This window comes from Mollisia scopiformis (assembly GCF_001500285.1).
Source record: "Mollisia scopiformis unplaced genomic scaffold LY89scaffold_22, whole genome shotgun sequence".
NCBI classification, from domain to species: Eukaryota; Fungi; Ascomycota; class Leotiomycetes; order Helotiales; family Mollisiaceae; genus Mollisia; species Mollisia scopiformis.
In genome coordinates this window covers 297,866-316,007 of record NW_017263602.1, presented here as the reverse complement: position 1 = coordinate 316,007, position 18,142 = coordinate 297,866, and the positions used below count along the sequence as shown (strand labels likewise).

At 48.1% G+C, this 18,142-nt stretch overlaps 10 protein-coding genes across 10 annotated transcripts; 6 read left to right on the top strand and 4 right to left on the bottom strand.

Annotated features, from left to right (window-relative positions):
• Positions 1-439: 439 nt before the first annotated feature.
• On the top strand, positions 440-3,465 carry LY89DRAFT_738559 (FTHFS-domain-containing protein; the record flags this gene model as incomplete). The annotated part of the gene is made up of 5 exons (XM_018220387.1): positions 440-563; positions 616-636; positions 688-725; positions 779-3,306; positions 3,357-3,465. 5 exons carry the CDS (start codon positions 440-442, stop codon positions 3,463-3,465), a joined length of 2,820 nt encoding a protein of 939 aa, XP_018066276.1.
• An 828-nt stretch (positions 3,466-4,293) lies between these two features.
• Positions 4,294-4,899, top strand: LY89DRAFT_738558 (uncharacterized protein; the record flags this gene model as incomplete). Its single annotated transcript, XM_018220386.1, has 3 exons — positions 4,294-4,507; positions 4,564-4,595; positions 4,654-4,899. The coding sequence occupies 3 exons, from the start codon at positions 4,294-4,296 to the stop codon at positions 4,897-4,899; spliced, it is 492 nt and encodes a 163-aa protein (XP_018066275.1).
• Positions 4,900-5,321: 422 nt separating this feature from the next.
• LY89DRAFT_215520 (uncharacterized protein) lies at positions 5,322-6,980 on the top strand. The gene has a single exon (XM_018205903.1). It carries the CDS (start codon positions 5,744-5,746, stop codon positions 6,959-6,961), a length of 1,218 nt encoding a protein of 405 aa, XP_018066274.1. The 5' UTR covers positions 5,322-5,743; the 3' UTR covers positions 6,962-6,980.
• A 504-nt stretch (positions 6,981-7,484) lies between these two features.
• On the bottom strand, positions 7,485-8,681 carry LY89DRAFT_593702 (Clavaminate synthase-like protein; the record flags this gene model as incomplete). Its single annotated transcript, XM_018209765.1, has 2 exons — positions 7,485-7,987; positions 8,051-8,681. 2 exons carry the CDS (start codon positions 8,679-8,681, stop codon positions 7,485-7,487), a joined length of 1,134 nt encoding a protein of 377 aa, XP_018066273.1.
• A 375-nt stretch (positions 8,682-9,056) lies between these two features.
• Positions 9,057-10,656, bottom strand: LY89DRAFT_709830 (HAD-like protein). The gene is made up of 4 exons (XM_018217787.1): positions 10,261-10,656; positions 10,158-10,212; positions 10,013-10,110; positions 9,057-9,947 (listed from the first exon to the last, which is right to left on the bottom strand). The coding sequence occupies exons 1-4, from the start codon at positions 10,281-10,283 to the stop codon at positions 9,287-9,289; spliced, it is 837 nt and encodes a 278-aa protein (XP_018066272.1). The 5' UTR covers positions 10,284-10,656; the 3' UTR covers positions 9,057-9,286.
• A 147-nt stretch (positions 10,657-10,803) lies between these two features.
• On the top strand, positions 10,804-12,418 carry LY89DRAFT_215460 (alpha/beta-hydrolase). The gene has a single exon (XM_018205901.1). It carries the CDS (start codon positions 10,987-10,989, stop codon positions 11,962-11,964), a length of 978 nt encoding a protein of 325 aa, XP_018066271.1. The 5' UTR covers positions 10,804-10,986; the 3' UTR covers positions 11,965-12,418.
• An 87-nt stretch (positions 12,419-12,505) lies between these two features.
• On the bottom strand, positions 12,506-13,527 carry LY89DRAFT_738553 (PLC-like phosphodiesterase; the record flags this gene model as incomplete). The annotated part of the gene is made up of 4 exons (XM_018220385.1): positions 12,506-12,546; positions 12,599-12,919; positions 12,964-13,204; positions 13,261-13,527. The coding sequence occupies 4 exons, from the start codon at positions 13,525-13,527 to the stop codon at positions 12,506-12,508; spliced, it is 870 nt and encodes a 289-aa protein (XP_018066270.1).
• A 966-nt stretch (positions 13,528-14,493) lies between these two features.
• On the top strand, positions 14,494-15,234 carry LY89DRAFT_593912 (uncharacterized protein; the record flags this gene model as incomplete). Its single annotated transcript, XM_018209774.1, has 2 exons — positions 14,494-14,733; positions 14,773-15,234. Coding segments are annotated over 2 exons (702 nt in total), but the record flags the coding sequence as incomplete, so codon positions are not given.
• Positions 15,225-16,784, bottom strand: LY89DRAFT_786080 (uncharacterized protein). Its single transcript, XM_018222952.1, has 3 exons — positions 16,340-16,784; positions 15,889-16,291; positions 15,225-15,840 (listed from the first exon to the last, which is right to left on the bottom strand). Exons 1-3 carry the CDS (start codon positions 16,523-16,525, stop codon positions 15,329-15,331), a joined length of 1,101 nt encoding a protein of 366 aa, XP_018066268.1. The 5' UTR covers positions 16,526-16,784; the 3' UTR covers positions 15,225-15,328.
• A 149-nt stretch (positions 16,785-16,933) lies between these two features.
• LY89DRAFT_673721 (uncharacterized protein) lies at positions 16,934-18,139 on the top strand (the record flags this gene model as incomplete). The annotated part of the gene is made up of 1 exon (XM_018213382.1): positions 16,934-18,139. The coding sequence occupies one exon, from the start codon at positions 16,934-16,936 to the stop codon at positions 18,137-18,139; it is 1,206 nt and encodes a 401-aa protein (XP_018066267.1).
• Positions 18,140-18,142: the final 3 nt, after the last annotated feature.

The following is an 18,142-nucleotide window of genomic DNA, read 5'->3' as shown; positions in this document are numbered from 1 at the left end:
CAGGACATCTAACCTTAGTCCTTCCTTTTGTTTAAGTTTGTAGTGGCACAGTCATTCGATTGGGAGTCATCCACTTGGTCCTTCTGTTTTGGGAGCGAAGCCAATTTTTTTTGTACCCATGTTCAGGCGGCTGCTGTCCTCCCTCCACATGCAATCACATTGGAGTCAAGCTTCGTTGTCCGCATCAAAGGGAAGAAGATATCTACCTCGGTCACTCTCCAACAGGACTACCACTACCCTAAGGTCAATTCATTATAACTGTCCAGTTGGAAGAGCTGCCAGGAACCGTCTAGCCCAACGATCGCGGGGTCCTCGAATTTTGTGCCGATCCTCCAATCTCACTCATCTGAATTTGAACCCCACCTGTGCGACTTCTTCACTCTTTCTTCTCGCGCCGCACACTTCTCAACAAAGGTCATTCTCCAGCACTCCTGCTGCCATGACTGCCACCAAGATTGATGGCACTGCCATTGCAAAGAAGATCCGCGAGAAGATCCACACCGACATTGAGAATGCTCACAAAGTCAATCCGAGATTCAAGCCCTCCCTCAAGATCATCCAAGGTATTCCGTTTGCCCACCTAGTGGTAGCACAGTGCTTACTCTTTCTTTACAGTGGGCGATCGGTCAGACTCAAGTATGTAATGGGATCCAAGGTGGAAGGGGGGCATATGCTGAAAATTTATAGCTACTTATGTTCGCATGAAGTTGAAAGCTGCAGAAGAGGTTTGTCGCAGCTTACAGCTCTGGTACTCTTCATGCTGACCATGTCAATATAGGCCGCCATTGACTGCGAACTCCTGCAATTCCCCGAGTCTGTCACCGAGACTGAGCTCCTCGAGGAGATCACTCGTCTCAATTATGATACAACTGTACACGGAATTTTAGTCCAACTCCCAGTACCGAAGCACATCTCAGAGTATGAAATTACATCGGCAGTCGCAGATGAGAAAGATGTTGATGGCTTTGGTGCTATGAACATTGGAGAGCTTGCGAAACGAGGAGGTCGCCCTCTCTTCACACCTTGCACACCGAAAGGTGTGATGGTCCTGCTGGAAGAGAGCGGTGTAGATCTCAAGGGCAAGAATGCCGTGGTACTTGGGCGCAGTGATATTGTTGGGAGCCCAGCTAGTTTTCTGCTGAAAAACGCAGATGCTACTGTCACCGTCTGCCATTCACGGACGAAGAATCTGGAAGAGCATATCAAGAATGCGGATGTCCTCGTTGCTGCTATAGGAAAAGCCAACTTTGTCAAGGGCGAGTGGCTGAAGCCTGGAGCTGTTATCATCGATGTCGGCACAAACTTCGTTCCCGATGACACCAAGAAATCTGGTCAGAGACTTGTTGGCGATGTTGATTTCGCGTCCGCATCCGAAGTCGCTTCCCAAATTACCCCTGTACCAGGTGGAGTTGGTCCAATGACTATTGCTATGCTCTTGCAGAACGTTGTCGACTCAGCTACTATGTACTTCGAGCGACAGAAGGCCAGGACCATCAAGCCCCTGCCTCTTAAGCTGAAGGAGCCCGTACCCTCAGATATTGCGATCTCTCGCGCTCAGCACCCTAAGCAAATCACCCGTATCGCTCAAGAGATCGGTATTGCTGGCCATGAACTTGAGCCATATGGTGCTTACAAGGCCAAGGTGGATCTAAGCATCCTCAAACGTCTGGAGCATCGCCGTAATGGTCGATACGTTGTTGTCACCGGTATTACTCCCACGCCACTTGGAGAGGGAAAGTCCACCACTACAATGGGTATATCTCAAGCCATTGGAGCTCATCTGAACAGAATTGCTTTCGCAAACGTTCGCCAGCCGAGTCAAGGACCGACCTTTGGTATCAAGGGAGGAGCGGCCGGAGGAGGATACTCACAGGTTATTCCTATGGATGAGTTCAATCTCCATCTCACTGGTGATATTCATGCCATTTCTGCAGCCAACAACCTCTTAGCTGCCGCCATTGAGACAAGAATGTTTCATGAAAACACGCAAAAGGACGGGGCCCTATATAAACGACTTGTTCCTGTGAAGAAGGGCAAGCGAGAATTCCAACCTATTATGTTCCACCGACTGAAGAAGCTTGGCATCACCAAGACCGATCCCAACGAGCTTACAGAGGATGAGATCCACCGTTTCGCACGATTGGATATTGATCCGGAGACCATCACATGGAGACGTGTTTTGGATGTCAATGATCGCCATCTTCGAGGTATCACAGTTGGCACAGCTGCTACAGAAAGAGGACAGACTCGAGAGACGGGTTTCGATATCTCAGTTGCCAGTGAGTGTATGGCTATCCTTGCTCTCAGCAGCGACCTCAATGATATGAGAGAGCGACTGGGTAGAATGGTCATCGGCTCTTCCAGAAATGGTGATCCGGTTACTTGCGACGATATTGGAGCAGGTGGTGCTCTCACTGCTTTGATGAAGGATGCAATTAAGCCCAATCTCATGCAAACATTGGAAGGCACGCCCGTTTTCGTCCACGCTGGACCTTTTGCTAATATCAGCATTGGAGCTAGCTCGGTGCTCGCTGACAAGCTTGCATTGAAGCTTGCTGGTACTGAAGCAGATGAAGATCACGAAGCAAAGGCTGGCTTTGTTATCACCGAAGCTGGTTTCGACTTTACCATGGGAGGAGAGCGTTTCTTCAACATCAAGTGCCGTTCATCTGGCCTTGTCCCTGATGTCGTTGTCATTGTAGCAACAGTCCGAGCTCTGAAGGTTCACGGCGGTGGACCGCCAATTGCTCCTGGTGCAGCTCTTGACAAAGTATATCGTGAAGAGAACGTCGAGATTCTTCGGAAGGGCTGCGTTAACCTGAGGAAGCATATCTCAAATGCCAAGACGTTCGGTGTTCCTGTGGTTGTAGCTATCAACAAGTTCGAGACGGATACTGCTGCAGAGATCGAAGTTATCCGCGAAGAGGCCATCGCCGCTGGTGCTGAAGACGCCATTCCAGCCAACCACTGGGCGGAAGGTGGAAAGGGCGCAGTTGACCTCGCTAAGGGTGTAATTGCTGCCAGCGAGAAGGAGAAAGACTTCAAGCTCCTTTACAGCCTTGATGGCGATGTGCAAACACGAATTGAAGCCATCGGCAAGCAGATGTATGGAGCAGAGAAAGTTGAGTTCAGCGAGATTGCTCAGAAGAAAGTGGATACATACACGAAGCAAGGCTTTGGTAACCTGCCGATCTGCGTCGCCAAGACACAATATTCGTTGTCCCACGATCCTGATCTCAAGGGAGCACCAACTGGGTTCACTGTTCCTATCAGAGATGTTCGATTAGCTGCTGGAGCAGGATACCTGTAGGTCATGTTTTTCACTTTATCAAAGCAAGTCACTAATGTTCTTCTAGCTATGCATTGGCCGCCGACATCCAAACAATCCCAGGTTTGCCAACAGCTCCAGGATATCTCAATGTCGATGTCGACACCGAAACCGGCGAAATTGATGGCCTCTTCTAGACTCTCAAACACTCACGACTTTGTCGATTTCGTGTCTTTACTAGAGCTTTATATACTGATTTCTTTCTTCTATTTTCAACAGCATGGCGGGGGTGGGGCGCACATTCAACGTGCAGCATGGCATCTTTCAACAACGGCGTTGCGAATGACTGGAAAGAGTCAAAAGTCTAGAGAGATATCCTCCCTGATCAACCCAGGGTATACGAAATAATGCAATGATATATAAGATAGATGCAGTACTATCATCAAGATAGTGATTTATGGTCAGTCGCTATGTCCGTGGCGGATTCAAGTGAAACAAATGTCTAAATGTCAGACCTGAAGTCAGCGAAACACAAGATGCAAATGTCCCACTCAAGATAAACGTCTGACCGGTACCTGAATGTCCAAGATTCACATCCGCACAAATATCTCAATCGGGGACGGACATCCAACCATCACCGTATCACCGGGCCCTCAATCTATCAATCACCTCGCCCCCTCACGAACACGAGGCACCTTCTAGATCAAGAACATGTCTCACAAGCGGGGGTCTCGGTGTGGGGTGCGTCAAAGGTCGTGTCTTACACTACGTGTTCTCGTCATGTGGTCCATCGAAGATTTTTCTTCCCGTTCACCCATCCTCGTGATAGTCAGCCCTCACTCTTTTTAAACGCTCATGTTTCGGTCGTGGGGGAGGAGGTGGATTTTTTCCTTTGTGAGCAGGTGGGTTGGTGTTTTGTGTTACAGTACTGTACGGTGAGTGAGGGGATATATTTGATGTTCGTTGCTGCGCTTCTTTTTTTGCCATTCATTCATTGATTTAGTATTCGACTCATCATCGTCATCATGTTCGCACATCCACCGCCCAGCGCCTCAGCAACGACGTTCGCCAATGTGCAAGTCATCAGCGTTGATGGGGCCGGTGAAGCTACGCTCGGGTTCCTGTACAAAGACATGACGGTCGATCGATTGAAGCGTGCTATCGTATCGGTTCTCAGACGGCCGGCGTATATATGGGAGGATATGAATCTGTATCATCTTGGCGTCGTGATGAAGAATGGTATTTTCCCCCAATATTGAAGCATGGGAATCGTGAATTGATGGGTTGTGCCCTAGATCAGACTTTGGGACGGTGTGGGTTGTTTGATGTAAGTCTATCTCATCATCATAAATGAGTTTGGGGCGGTGATTGATGATGGGATTTAGGGAGCGGTAATCCGGTATTCATTCGAGAGTCAAAGATTCGACAGAAGTCGACAGGCGTCAACGGCTTCTTTTTCCAACGAGCTGTGGAGTTTCGATTCTTGTGGCGATGTCCCGTTCTATGAGGAGGAGTTGAGGACCATCCTAGCGCTGGATACGGAGCAGAGTCGCACGTTGCTGGGGATGCCGAATGCGAAGATGTTTGTGGAGAATGTGTTGCTTGAGCGAGGGCTAATTTCGAGTCGATGATGAGATTTTCTTGTTGTACGAGATTGATTGATTGATTGATGGGTGACGATGTTCTGAGGAGTTTTCGGTTGTTTGTTAGTACGGGGTATATGGGATATGCTATGGTTGGGGGTGTTCAAGCTGGGAAAAGTTGGCAGCAGCATAAGTGTGCGAAATTAGGTGATATCATTTCCCTCGAGCTTGAAATATGTAGCTCGAGTTCCTGAGATACAAAAGCATCGAGAAAGATCTCTATCCAGACAAAATGTTGTTCTATGAATAGATAGATCCTGTCACATGTGAAACCAATCCCCGCCACACGAAGACCGAGTACGCCAATCCCACTCACATTCCTGCCTCCACCACTCGATAACAGACAAGCAAGCCACACCTCATCAATCAGAATCCAGCAAACAGACCGACGACAGCTCCAACGAGGCCTATCCAGGTATCGCTAAATTCGTGGTTCCTCACATCTGAAGAAAAGTGTTCGCCTCGCTGAAAGGAAGGATATGAAACAGCCAAGTATCCGATGACGTGGGGTGGAACAACAAGGAACACAAACACAACCCACAAAGACGGCCTTTCACTTTTCTTGCTTTTTTCCGTCCTGTTCCTCGGAATAAAGGGTTCTGAGACATGAGCACACCGCCTAGACGGACGACGACGACCAGCAGCTGATGGACGGCAATCGTTTCTTCAGCAAGCAACGTGATATATCGGATTCTTACGAACGTCTAATAAGTGAGGAGCCAAGCATTGAATCGCGATTGGTCACTACGAGTTTCAGGATCTTTTGGTCACGATTTTATCAGGAGCTTTCTCGCGATCGTGAGAAGGACAGGTCGTGAGCACTTCTGAACAGATGGGCATGGAACGTCCGTTTGCGGCGAATCTTAGCTCTGTGAATGAGTTCCTGATGAGACACGATATTAATCTCGATTCGTTGTGGGAGATGGTTCTAGAGCTTAATTCTAGGACCGCGGTCCTGTTGAAGAGGATTGAGGCGACGAGGAATGTACAGCTGCAGAATGGGGTTATGTGGATGAGTATCGGAATGCTCTTGAGCTTCTGTACTTTGATTGGGGTCGGGAGGGGCTTGGTGTATCTGTTCAATCGACAGGCAAGTGGGACGACACAGTATGGGAAGATGTTGGACGGTGAAGTCATGATGAATGGGAATGGAGCTGGAAAGGAACCGGATGTTGAACATAATGTCACGGTCAATGGGAATGGGACCGCAAAGAAGGAGATTTACAGCAAGGACGACCATGAGATTCTGGCCATGAAACAAGAGCTGAATGCAGCAAGAGAAGAGATCGGAAGGTTGATGCTTTTCAGAGACGAAGCAGATGGACTGAGGTCTAGACTTGACCTGTTGAGTGACGGAGCCAAAGATCATGAGATGGAGCAAGAACGCTTCACAGCTTTGGAGCAAGACCTTGCAGCTGCGAGATCTGAGTGTGAGACGCTGAAAGAAGCTCTCAGGACGAAGGAAACTGAGAACAGCAAGTTTCAACTATTTGGAACTGAGGCAGACGAGCTTCGCTCACACCTGGAATTGTACAAAGACCAAGCTGCTTCCAAAGACACAGAGCTCGAAACCCTAAGGACCGAAAAGGCCGCAGTCGAGAAAGATCTCGAGACAGCATACAAAGAGTTCGAAACCGTCACCCAACGCGCCGCCGAGTCTTGCGAGATCGAGGAGAAGCTTCGAGTCGAGAACGCGGAGCTCACCAAGAAACTAGAAGCACTGAAAGAAGAGCATGAACGCGATTCAAAAGCGCTGAAGGATACTCATGAGAACGACTTGGCTAAGCAACAGTTGGTTCATGAACAGGAGAAGCAGCATCTGAAGGATGAGTACGAAGGGAAGGTGAAGGAGGCAAAGGCAGGAACGAGGCAGAGGCCAGTTAGTGTTGCTTCATCGAGTCCGACGGAAACGGAAGGTAGCCCAGGACGTCGAACGCCAACCAGATTCTTGGCCAGTCTGAAGAGACATTCTAGAAGCTCTCTGTCTGGGAGTTTTACAGAGAGCTCATTGAAGGGCTCTAGTAGCAAGGATCAGAAAGCGAGCAAGTGAGGAAAGAGAAGGCTAGGGAGATGCTGGATGAGGAGATTCATATCGGCTGGGTCGTTATTGGATACCCCGTTTGCTTCGTGTTTCGTTGATGAGATCGATGTTTGATTGGGATAGCATGTGAGCAATGATGCATGGTTCGGGATGATAAGATGAAGAGGATGATGGACTTCAAATTGAAGCTATGCTGAGGCAAGATCAGCCAATGGCTAGGTTCTCTTGGAATAATATGTTTTAATGCCAATCGATCCTTCTCCATTGAGCTTTGTTCAAGCTATCTTTCGTTCCTTTACTTCTAGCTCAGACGTTGGGCCCTCATCATTCATGGAAAGGTGCGTTTCGATCCTCGGCAGCGTGACTTTCGGTTCATGGTATTCTCGTGAGTTGTTATTGTAGTTTGATTTTGTTTGCATATCTGAGGGTCTTTGTCAACCTCTGGAATACTTCTCCGATGCACTTGAATGAATAAAAGGGACTTGAGATCTGTTAATTCAATGAATTCAAAATCATCGTCTTAGAATTCTTATCACGATGGCGGGGTACCATTCTGAGAAGTCTTCTTTCTCTTCTCCTCGTCCAATTTTCGCTTCTGCTCATTCCGCTCTTCCACCGCAGTATTGATGTTATAATGAGCTGCGTGAATCTTCTTGAAAAGATCTCCAGCAGTGATATCTCTCATTGGATTCGAAAATTCGCCCGTAATAGGGGTAGTAAGGGCATCCGTATTGATCGGGATCGGATAATGAGCTCTAAGAACGAAGACAATTGAATACCGATACTGCCGCGAGTCTGGATGGTTTGGTACATCAGTTTTCCCGGGTTCAGGATTCGGATACGATCGAACAAGATGACCTCCCGCTCTGTACCGGCTGTTGGTCATTCGTTCAAGCTGACGGCCGACCAAGACTGTCTGTGAAGGGGTCTCATATGTCCTCTCAATGGGAAAAGACCAGTTCCGGTGGCGATCGTGTACTTCTAGGCCAGGTGTATCTCCAACGACGAGACTAAGGAGGCCCAAGTCTCGATGTGCTAGATTCCACATGTAAGCAGAAAGTCTTTGTCCAGAATCAAAGAACAGGTACCAGGGCTTACCTTCAGCAACCACTTTGCTTTGCTTACCCTCAAACCCTTCATACCTAAAGAGACGCAGCATAGTCGCTGTCTTTTCAACAAGCCTCGAACAAGGTTCCGAATAGACAGTAAAGGATTCTTCTGGAAGCCCCAAGCTCTCAGCAATTCTCACCAGAATCTCATTTAAAAGCCCTCCAGCTTCTGACCAGTACTTAATAGTAGCTTCCTTCAGCACTTCTGGTGTACTCTCTAGACTGCGTAATGTGATGAATTCCTTCTCCCCTTCGACACGAGACCAGCCGTCCTCACTTCCCAGAGCGGTTTTAAAAGTCTCTTTTTCTTCCATGGGGAGATCGAAGAATGCTTTACTCGATTTGAGAAGTTCTTGGTAGCTAGTGTAGAGAGCGTCGGACGAATTGGTGTTCATGTCGATCGTCGTCCAGCCCTGATCCGACAGTGCGAAATGTCTCTTGGGATGAACTCGAGGCAACATCACAGGTACCAACGGCGGTCTAGTATCGACAAGCTCCTGGTAATTTGGTCCATTTTGAGATGGAGGATAGTCGTGGTTCTGTGGGTCATGAGCAGAGGACCGCTTCTTTTTGGGACCAAATCCGGATGCAAGGGATTTTAGGCCGGTGAGGAAAGGCATCTTGCTAATGTAAAAGTATCAAAAGATGTTCAGCAAGATGGCAGAGGGTCATGAAATATTCAATGTCGCCATCGGAAAGTGTTAGTGACTGCCTGGTGGGAGGCGCGTGAGATCAGCTTGTATTGAGGTTGACGTAGCGCAGACGCGGAGTTGGCAAAAATAGTAACTCGCTTAAAGGGGCTGCGCCGAGGCAGATCACGCTTTCTGTTGATTTTGAGAATTGAATTTTTGGTGATATTTTGGTCTCTTGACTCCGGCATAGAATCAAAATGAGGTGAATAGTGAGACTTTGCCGTTGTATCATTCTGACTAGGGACCCAAAGAGTCAAGCACCATGCTGTCACGTGGTTAGTTCACATGAATAGGCATTTGATCGGCTTTCAATGCGCTAGAGCCCTCTCTGGTCTATTGTATATGATCTGCTAGTTCTAATCTATATCTCTAGTCTATTGTAAGTCTAGTAATGTAAAAAACATAGAAAATTCGTCGATCGATGTCCCACGATCTTAGCACATGCGATTGTGCTGAAAGCAAACTAAACTTCCATAGTTTCCGAATGCAAGTCGTGTGAATGGTGAGTCTCGGGTATGAGCTTCACGAGAACCTTAAAGCGTGGACTTCATTCCATAATCGCTGTATGGAAAGTTTTCCAGACTCGGAAGCCTCACCGCCCAACCATCGTCCAGTTCTCCCAGCTGCCACTCATCCCCGATCGGAACCAAACCAATCCTACCAGCAAGAACTTCCTTTTCCTGGGCAGCATAGATCTTGGCAAGTTCGGGATGAGGCACCCAAACAGCTCTCATCTTTGCTCTCCTCCCAGCTTCCAGACCAGGAACACTGTCCTCGAAAACAAGACATTCCTCAGGCGTGATAGGCTTCTCGCCCTCAGCCAGAGTATCATTGATTGTCTGCAGGGCCATCAGGAAGATATCAGGTGCTGGCTTTCCTCGACCTTCTTTCAGTCTTGGATCATCGCCCAGAACTCGTTGCTCCTGTGGAAAGACGGAGAATATGACCTTGGTGTCGGGACTCGTGCTCTTGCATGCAAAATTGGTCTTGTCAGAGCTGGATGCTAGAGCAACATGGACTTTGTCTCCGTTGATGTTGTGCATTGCTTGGAGGTCTAGCAGCAGCTTTTCGACGCCTGGAAGTGGTCTGCATTTTGGGAACTTTTCGTATTGAAGTGCCTTCAGGTCCTTGTTGAATTGCTCGCGAGGGATTGGAACCTGAGCCCATTCGTGAAAGGTATTGCCCGTTGACGATCTATCCAAGGATTCAGTACTATTCTCACCTATTTTCCCACAAGAGAAGATCAAAGTAAGCCTTACCCTGGGACACCCATGAGTTTGGCTTTGAAGGACCAAAGCATCGGAGGCCTGCCGACCTTTTCGAGCAGAATGTTTGTGCAGTCGGTGTAAATATCTTCCTATTCACCTTTAGCATCTGAGTCTGCTATCGTAAATTGGGACTCACCGTGTTGATCAAAAGACCATCCATATCAAAGATGCATGCCCTGATAGGAGGGAATCTGGAAAATTGTCACCTCATGCATCACCATTAGTCCGCGGAAACTTACTCTGTCTTTGAGACTGAACCCATCTTGATGTTGGAGATGGTCTTGGTTTTTCTGAAATAGGTGAAAATGAGTCTATTATCGTTGAGACTCTCTGGTTACGGAAATGTTGTTGTGCAACCTGAAGGAAGAAAATATGGAGAACGAAGTGCCGGAATCGGCACGTGGGGTTCGCTTGCAATCAGATTCGCACTTGCTGTTTTGGATTTGTTTATCGTAGATGACTGTATACTGCAGAATTCTTCAAAAAGCATATACTGAACCTATTTTCATTCATTGATATCGGATTGTTCTTGAGTCATACTGTTCTTAAGTGTCTCCTGAGAACTTCTTCACTCGTTTTGTATGATGGGTTGCTCATTCACGCTTCAAGATTCGGCCACAACACATCCTAGTGGTGTATAAACCCCAAGAATGATCTTAGATAACAACTCAGTCCTCACCACAACTATACGAGGAGACATTACCAGGTATCTCGGTGACAAGAGCGGGTCGGCTTCGGGTCTCTTACAGTAGTGTCTCCACTCGGAGAGTCGGCCGACTTTACGAGCATCCAATAAGCACTACAACCTCGCAAGACGAAGTATCAATGAAGGATTAATAATAAAGCTCCTGCGCCTTTTTTAAGACATTCAGTCGCAAGTATATCTATACCTCACATGTTCGTCTCACGATCAGACTGCTCAGAAGTATTCGTCCCTTCCTTCATAAACACTCTTCATTTCTTCAATGTCCATCTCGGCCCCCACTCTTCCACACCCCTATCTCATCAATGGACTAAACCACATCCCACCACCCCCAGTGTCTTCCTTCGATTCCCAATTCTCCTTTGCGGGTCTCCTCCCCGCAGGAACTTCCCTTCCGTCGTCGTGGGGAACAACCCGCTACTATGATTTCTCCCCCGCTGCTCCGCCCACCTCCCGCCGCGTCCTGATCGTCCACGGCGGTGGAACCTGTGCCATTGGTGTTGCGCCGTTCGCTCGCCTCCTCACCGACGCGGGGAATCACGTCGTGATCTATGATCTGTGGGGTCATGGATTGTCTTCAACTCCGTTGGAAACACATTCTCCTGCTTTGATGCATGCTCAGATCATGGAGTTGTTGTTGCACCTGGGATGGACCAAGGTGAATCTCATTGGATTCAGTCTTGGGGGAGCGATTGTTGTGTCTTTTTCGGCTATTCATCAGAAGACTGTGGAGAGCGTGGTGGGTGTTGCTCCTGCGGGGCTTTGGAGGAAGAGTGAGAGGAGTTGGTGGGATACTATTAGTATGGATGGCTATGGGATGTGGGGATTGGAATGGTGGAGGAGGAGTAGAGTTATGGCTTACATTAACGGATCAAAGCCTGTTGTGAAGGACGGATGGAAAGAGAAGATGATCAAGGGAGAGGTGGACACTGTCCCGATTCAACAATGGGAGATTGCCGAGCATAAGGGGTACGAAGCGAGTCTTACGAGCACTTGGAATTATGTTTCTCCGTTTGATCAGCATGAGTCTTATGCGAAGTTGAATGAGAGTGGAATTAAAGTTCTGATTTTGTTGGGCGAGAAGGATGGGGTCATTGAGCCGGAGCAATCGAAAAAAGAGCTGGACAAGATGGGGTGGAAAGGAGATGTGGTACTGGTGAAGGACGCTACACATGAGCTCATCCGGGTACAGAGAAAGGAAGTCGCTACCCTTTGCTCTGAGTTCTGGGGAAAGCTATGAAAGCAAAAAGAGAGGAAAGACGCACCTTTAGACCGTGGCCTAGTATCCGTCACAATATCAACTATTTCGACGGTTCGTATATGCTTGAGATGGACGAGCTACTTTGAGAGCAATTGCGATTATCCCTGCCTTACATCCTGAGATTATTCTGTTATTCGAAAGATATCCCTCAATATATTACAACACACCTTCGTACCCTGGGGTTGACCTTCAACAAATGATTTTCAGGCATCACCCTATCCAGAATCAATTGACTTTTATGTATACATGAGTCGACTCAGCCGCCTCCATACCCTCGTGATCCACCCTGGTGAGATTTGAGGCTGAACAAAGATATATTCTGGAGCGCAACTTTGCATGAGACTTAACGAGTTCCCTCTGAAAACGAACAAGAAGGTGGTTCACTACCCACTTAGGTAGGTATAGGAAGCCAGGAGCTCAAGCAAGTGCTTCACAATCAATGTTGAAACTAATCCCCGGAGGTACGCTTCTCATTAAATTAATTCATTAAGTAATCTGCGCTACCTGGAAACATGTCGATTTAGAGCCCATTAAGGGTATTCTGAGCCGTAAACACATCACCTACACCAAAGTCAGCAAGTAACCTTTCTCGCATAAGTTTTCAATCACTTACCCAACTCAAAATAGTCAACAAGAACCACATTCGGCAGTCTTCCCCAAGTAGTGTAGCACAAGCTAGCTTGCGCTCCGATACTACCAGTTCCGGTCACAGCATTCGTGGTACCAGCAGCAAGTTCATCAGGAATCAATATACCAAGGATATCCAAGTCCAAGAAATGGTTGACGATCATCATCAATCCTGATCCGCTTGATCCAGGAGGTCGGTCGAGGGCGCAAGAAGGGAACGAGCTGTCTGTGACATCGTATGCGGTCTCGAAATAGTATGCGAACTCATTGGAGATATACGGAACTGTGGCGGTATCTGCTCCATAATCTGCAGCTGTTAGTATTTTTTTGACGGGAAGGGGATATTCGTACCCAAGAACATGATAAGACGGGTTCCAGCGGTGATAAGCTCTTGAAGTGTAGGCCAATCGGACATGCTGAGCCCGCTGGGTGGAGTGTATGCGTAGGCGGAAAGCCCAGATGTTGACATAGCATTGCCGAACAGACTAACATCCACATTGTCTCCGTTGGTCAAGAGGATTGTAAGGACTTCGTTCGGGTTTGCGGCGATCCAGGTATTGACAGTAGTCAAATAAGAGACCAATGTTCCTGACTATACTATGATTAGAATGACTTCAGAGAGCTCCGGCCAATGAAGCGCAAACTCACATCTTCCTCGATACAAGAGGTATGGCACAATTCGAGAGCTCCATTCAGCAGATGGGTTTGGGCTTGCAGAAAGCGAATACCGGCATTGAGTTGATCGGTGACAGACAAGAGCTGGTTGTCCGTAGGCAAGACACCAACAAAAGCCGAGTCATGGGTTCCAATAAATGAAACATTGGAATACTGTCTGCCGCAAAGCGCAGTATTACCATTGCATTGAGCAGCAGCCAAGCCAGCAAAGACCAACGAGAGCAAAAAGTTGAGAAGCATCTTGAATTTCTTGACGTTGCGCAAAGAAGGTGGAGAGCAAGTAGAAGAGGAAATGGATCTACCTTTATGGTCAGGACCCTGAGACCCTTACCTATTCACCTGGATCCATCATCGACGAGCTTCCCAAAGTGGTCACTAGGCCGTTTACAGTTGGGCATCGGTCCGAGGGCAGTTGCACGCGGTGAATCCTTTCTGAAAGCGTGCGCGGGCAATGTGATGGAAGAGATGAAATCCTCAGTTGAGCCCTTTCACGGTTCATGAAACGCTTTAGGTTCGCCTCCGCCTTGCTGGTGGCGTGGCTTCATGTTCGACCTTGATTGGAAGATCGTCACCGCCACAAAGGACAAGCGCCGGCATGGAATCTCGAATAGAAGGCCAGAAGACCCTCAAGCTCAGATGATGTGCAGTTACACCTGCATGGATTGCGTCGCCGATAAGCCTGTCGAGTTCGGTAGATGTCTCGTTCGAGGCTCGTCCCGTAGTGATTCGGCAGGAGTTCTCACCACGGAAAGTGTTCCTGGACGGATGGGGCTGTACCTGATCCCATATTGGCAGGGATTATTGCAAGGATACTATCTTCATGTGAATGAGGGACTGACAGTGGACATCATAAGATTGCTTGGCGTCTGGAGATTGACTGATATTATACCACGAGCGATGAAGATGTCGTTGCGAACTTGCAATGAAGCTTCACTCTAATGCAACCACCCGCGCCTCCCACGTGATGAATTTAATATCAACTTCAGGCGAGGATTTCTGACGAAGCTAACATGTTAGCAGCAACAAGTCCTAACAGCGTTGGAGGATTGTGATCCTTTGTGGCGCTTCAGATATCCGATTGTCCAACACAGTCTTCACGTGCTTGAAGGATGTCACCAAGCGTTGACCTCAAAGCGGGGAAGACCGAAGGATCCAAGAACAAGGTCAAGGTCCAAAGATACCATTTACCCATCATAAGCTTACCAGACAAAGATGCGACCTGCTCCATTCGCCATCCTCGAGGGGACTGCGTCGGTCAGTATCACATCGATGAAATCCGCGTCAGAGTACAACTACTATGGCGTCCTCGACCAAGACAAGATTCTAGAGGAAGCTTCCAACTTCGTCTCTTCGAACTCGGATGCCACAAAATCCGAAGTTGAAGAGATTCTGAGGCATTTCATCACACTTACTTCAAACGACTATCTTGAAGAAAAAAGACGTGTGGTTCCAGATGCCAGTCACCATTCAGCTCAAGCAACATAGTTCACTATCCGCATGACCAAACCTACAGATGAATACACCGAAACTCCGAGATGGCACAGAGATGGACGAATGTATACCACGGACAGACCAGGAGAAGTGAACAGCAAATATGCTACGACCTTGCTCGGAAATCCTACCAGGATCATGACTGAAAGTCCTCTCGTGAAGAAAGTCTTAGACGAAGAAGAGTCTATCAGAATGCCAAGTTATGAACAAGATGGGGCCGCTTATTGGGCTGCTGCGAAAGAACAAGAAGTTCGTGTTGCAAAGCGTTTGGCTGGGCAGCCTTTGGTAGGACTACCTGGTGGTAGCATCATAAAGTTTTCTTGGGACCAGGTTGATTCGCCAGTCCATTCCGAGCCTGATATGAGTACTGATCGCGTATTCGTGTCTGTCTTATATGGCAGTGAGAAGGAGATGAGGAACATGCGCGAGATCAGACAAAAAGAATACAGACTTTGATGTTGCCTATGTTGCCTTTTCCCACGTAAGGAATGAAAGTGTGATATATACACATATACAAAGAGATCGTAGATCATCATGAAATATCCAACACCTAGAAGATTGCCAACGCGTTGCCGTGACTCGAGACACCACCCTCGCAGTTAGCTGGAGAGCTCGTCACGAAGAAAGTCCATCTTCCCTTCTCTTTGCAGGTCTGAGACAATTTCTCTAAATCGAACATCTCACCCAATGGCATACCCCAAAGGGCCAAGATGTACTCGTGGAGCATGTACTCTTCCTGGCTAGGCCAAGCCTCAAAAGATGGAGCATCTCCAGCAACGCAGGAGAAATAGCTATCATGCAACCAGTCGATCATCTGTTCATCTTGCTTGACACCAGCCCAGCGTTGGCCATCTGTCTTGCCAATTGAATGAGGTCTCAAGGCAGCGGCAGCCCGGATATCAGAAGGTGTAGTGTGGTAAGTCTGAACGAAACCAGATCTAATGAAGAGCAGGTCTCCAATCTGAATGTCACCACCTTGGGCAGCGGGTCTGATGTCAATACCCTGTGCTTTACCAGCCTTGTACAACTCATCAAACGAGATCTGATAATAGTCAAATGGATCTAACATTGGTGAGTCATTATGCAGTCTAAGATATGTGGAAGACTTACCATAGATGATGTTATTGGCTTTAGCATAGCTCCAATAATCGATGAGCACACCTCTGCCGGCAATCCCATGGTTCGCCCAGTGGTGTATGCCACATCGGTTGGGATCATTCTCTGAGCCTCCGATGTGCTTTCCTTTGGTTCCATTGTAGAAAGTCTCGGTTGGCATATGGGCGATGTGCCTGAACCCATCCCATTGAGTACCGCTCTGCGTATTGAGTTCGTATTTGTCATCGTAGGCGACACCTTCCGCCAGTGGCTTGATCTCGTGCTTAAATGGTTCTCGAGCGAAAGCTGGGACTTCTGGGACATTCAACGGAAGGTTTAACGGGACGATATCGCCGGTCTTGATTTCTTTAGATGCAGCAGAGACTCGAGTAGGTGTAAGTAGGTTAATTCTACCTAGCTAAACAGCGTAAGTTAATGGTTCAGTCGAATATAATTGAAATCTTACATAGTCATCTTGACCCCAGACCCAAGCTGCTCCAGCAGGAGCATCTTCTCGTCTCGGGACCTCACTCCTGGTAGGAAACTTTGTGCAATTAGGATCCCAAGGAATGGCAGTAGCAGTCCTACTTCCAGTGAGGAAGTCACTAATCTTAGTCAAACGACTGTTTGCTTTGGAGCTTGAATCTGCCATTTTGTCAATTGTTTTGAATCTGTGAAGTACTTTTGTTGTCTACAATCAGTTGCATCATCGTTCTGTATAGCAAAGTAGTCCGGGGAGCTTTCCCCGCATTGCATGGTGGAAGTGAGGGGAAGCCGAAGCCGTTTCCGAGGGAGGCGTTCCCAATGGCATGATCATGACATAGTATATGGAAAGGAACATTTTCAGTATTTTTTGGTGTACTTCCGACTCTGGACACTGGTCCGAGACCTTTCAATGGAAAATGTTGACCGCGAGCAGGGACATTGTTTGGGGAGAAGGGAAGGTTCGACTGATGTCAGCATTCGCTACGGCGGACTGCAGAGACATCTTGTACATCCCTCTCCACACACACGAACCAACCCTCTTGAACGATAACGACCTTTGGGACAATAACAAGCAATGTCCGCCAGTGGGAGCTCCAGCCCGGAGCCAGCTCCCCGCAAACGCGGACGACCACAAGTAACACCTCTCGAACCCTACCGAGAAACGATTGTGAAGCTCTTCTCCGAGGACAATGTCCCCATCATCGACATTGCCCGGCGTCTGAATATTGACTTCGGTCTGGACATCTCTGAACGGACCATCTCACGAAGACTAACAGCATGGGGCGTGCCACGAAAGAAGACTCGCGTAGCAGCGACGGAAGAACTTCGCGATCGAATTGTCTTCCACTACAACAAGAATCTGAATGACGAGCAGATTGCTGCTGCCTTGCGGACCGAAGGATTCGAGATAAAGCCAAGGAACCTTGCAAGATTAAGGCAGAAATTGGGCATGAGAAGGAGGTCGAAATATCCCGAATTCAGAGAATATTCAGACGAAGAAGGAGACGCACCATCTGCACAACTTGCTGCTGAAGCTCCTACTGCCCAATCAATACCTCCACTGCCCAAGGTATCACCAAAGAAACCCAAGAAGAAGATGAAGACCAAGCACAATGCGGCATTGATCCCGAAGGTTACAGCTTTCGTGGAGAAGTACATGAGTAACTACGATGGCTCTCATGACTTCAATCACATTCGCAGAGTGGTGGGACTTGCGCATCTGATATACACGGAGATCAACAAGGAGAAACAAGCTTCCCCGCCAATGTTCGACGAGGAGCCAGAGCTGGATCTACATGTCATTACGCTTTCCGCGCTTCTGCACGACGTGGGAGACAAGAAATATTTGAATCCGGGCGAGGATGGGAACACGCAAGTTCTCGCCACACTGCTGAGTATGGGTGCGCCTGAAGAGCTGGCTATCAAGGTGCAAAGGATCGTTCTGGGTGTATCTTACTCTTCGGAAATCAAAGATCCGGATGCAGTAAAGGCCATGATTCAAAAGTATCCCGAATTGGCAGTCGTGCAAGATGCGGATCGATTGGATGCTATAGGAGCTGTTGGGATTGGAAGGACGTTCACATTCGGCGGAGCCAAGGGCGCCAGAGAGATGGGAGAAACGATCCAACATTTCGACGACAAACTGGAGAGACTAGAAAGCATGATGAAGACTGGACCAGGCAAGAAGCTGGCACGGGAACGCACGGAGAGGCTGACTACCTTCAAGAGTTGGTGGGAAGAAGAACAGCGAGGAGCAGAAGGCTTATTGCGTAGGAAGTGAGTG

Bases quoted from the DNA above. Each gene is read 5' to 3' on its own strand.
- LY89DRAFT_215520 (XM_018205903.1), top strand. From the start codon at position 5,744: ATGGGCATGGAACGTCCGTTTGCGGCGAATCTTAGCTCTGTGAATGAG.
- LY89DRAFT_786080 (XM_018222952.1), bottom strand. From the start codon at position 16,525: ATGGCAGATTCAAGCTCCAAAGCAAACAGTCGTTTGACTAAGATTAGT. The intron at 16,292-16,339 runs GTAAGATTTCAA...TACGCTGTTTAG, and splicing joins TCTGGGGTCAAGATGACTAT to CTAGGTAGAATTAACCTACT. The intron at 15,841-15,888 runs GTAAGTCTTCCA...CACCAATGTTAG, and splicing joins AGCCAATAACATCATCTATG to ATCCATTTGACTATTATCAG.
- LY89DRAFT_215460 (XM_018205901.1), top strand. From the start codon at position 10,987: ATGTCCATCTCGGCCCCCACTCTTCCACACCCCTATCTCATCAATGGA.
- LY89DRAFT_709830 (XM_018217787.1), bottom strand. From the start codon at position 10,283: ATGGGTTCAGTCTCAAAGACAGA. The intron at 10,213-10,260 runs GTAAGTTTCCGC...ACAATTTTCCAG, and splicing joins GGTTCAGTCTCAAAGACAGA to ATTCCCTCCTATCAGGGCAT. The intron at 9,948-10,012 runs GTAAGGCTTACT...ATCCTTGGATAG, and splicing joins AAACTCATGGGTGTCCCAGG to ATCGTCAACGGGCAATACCT.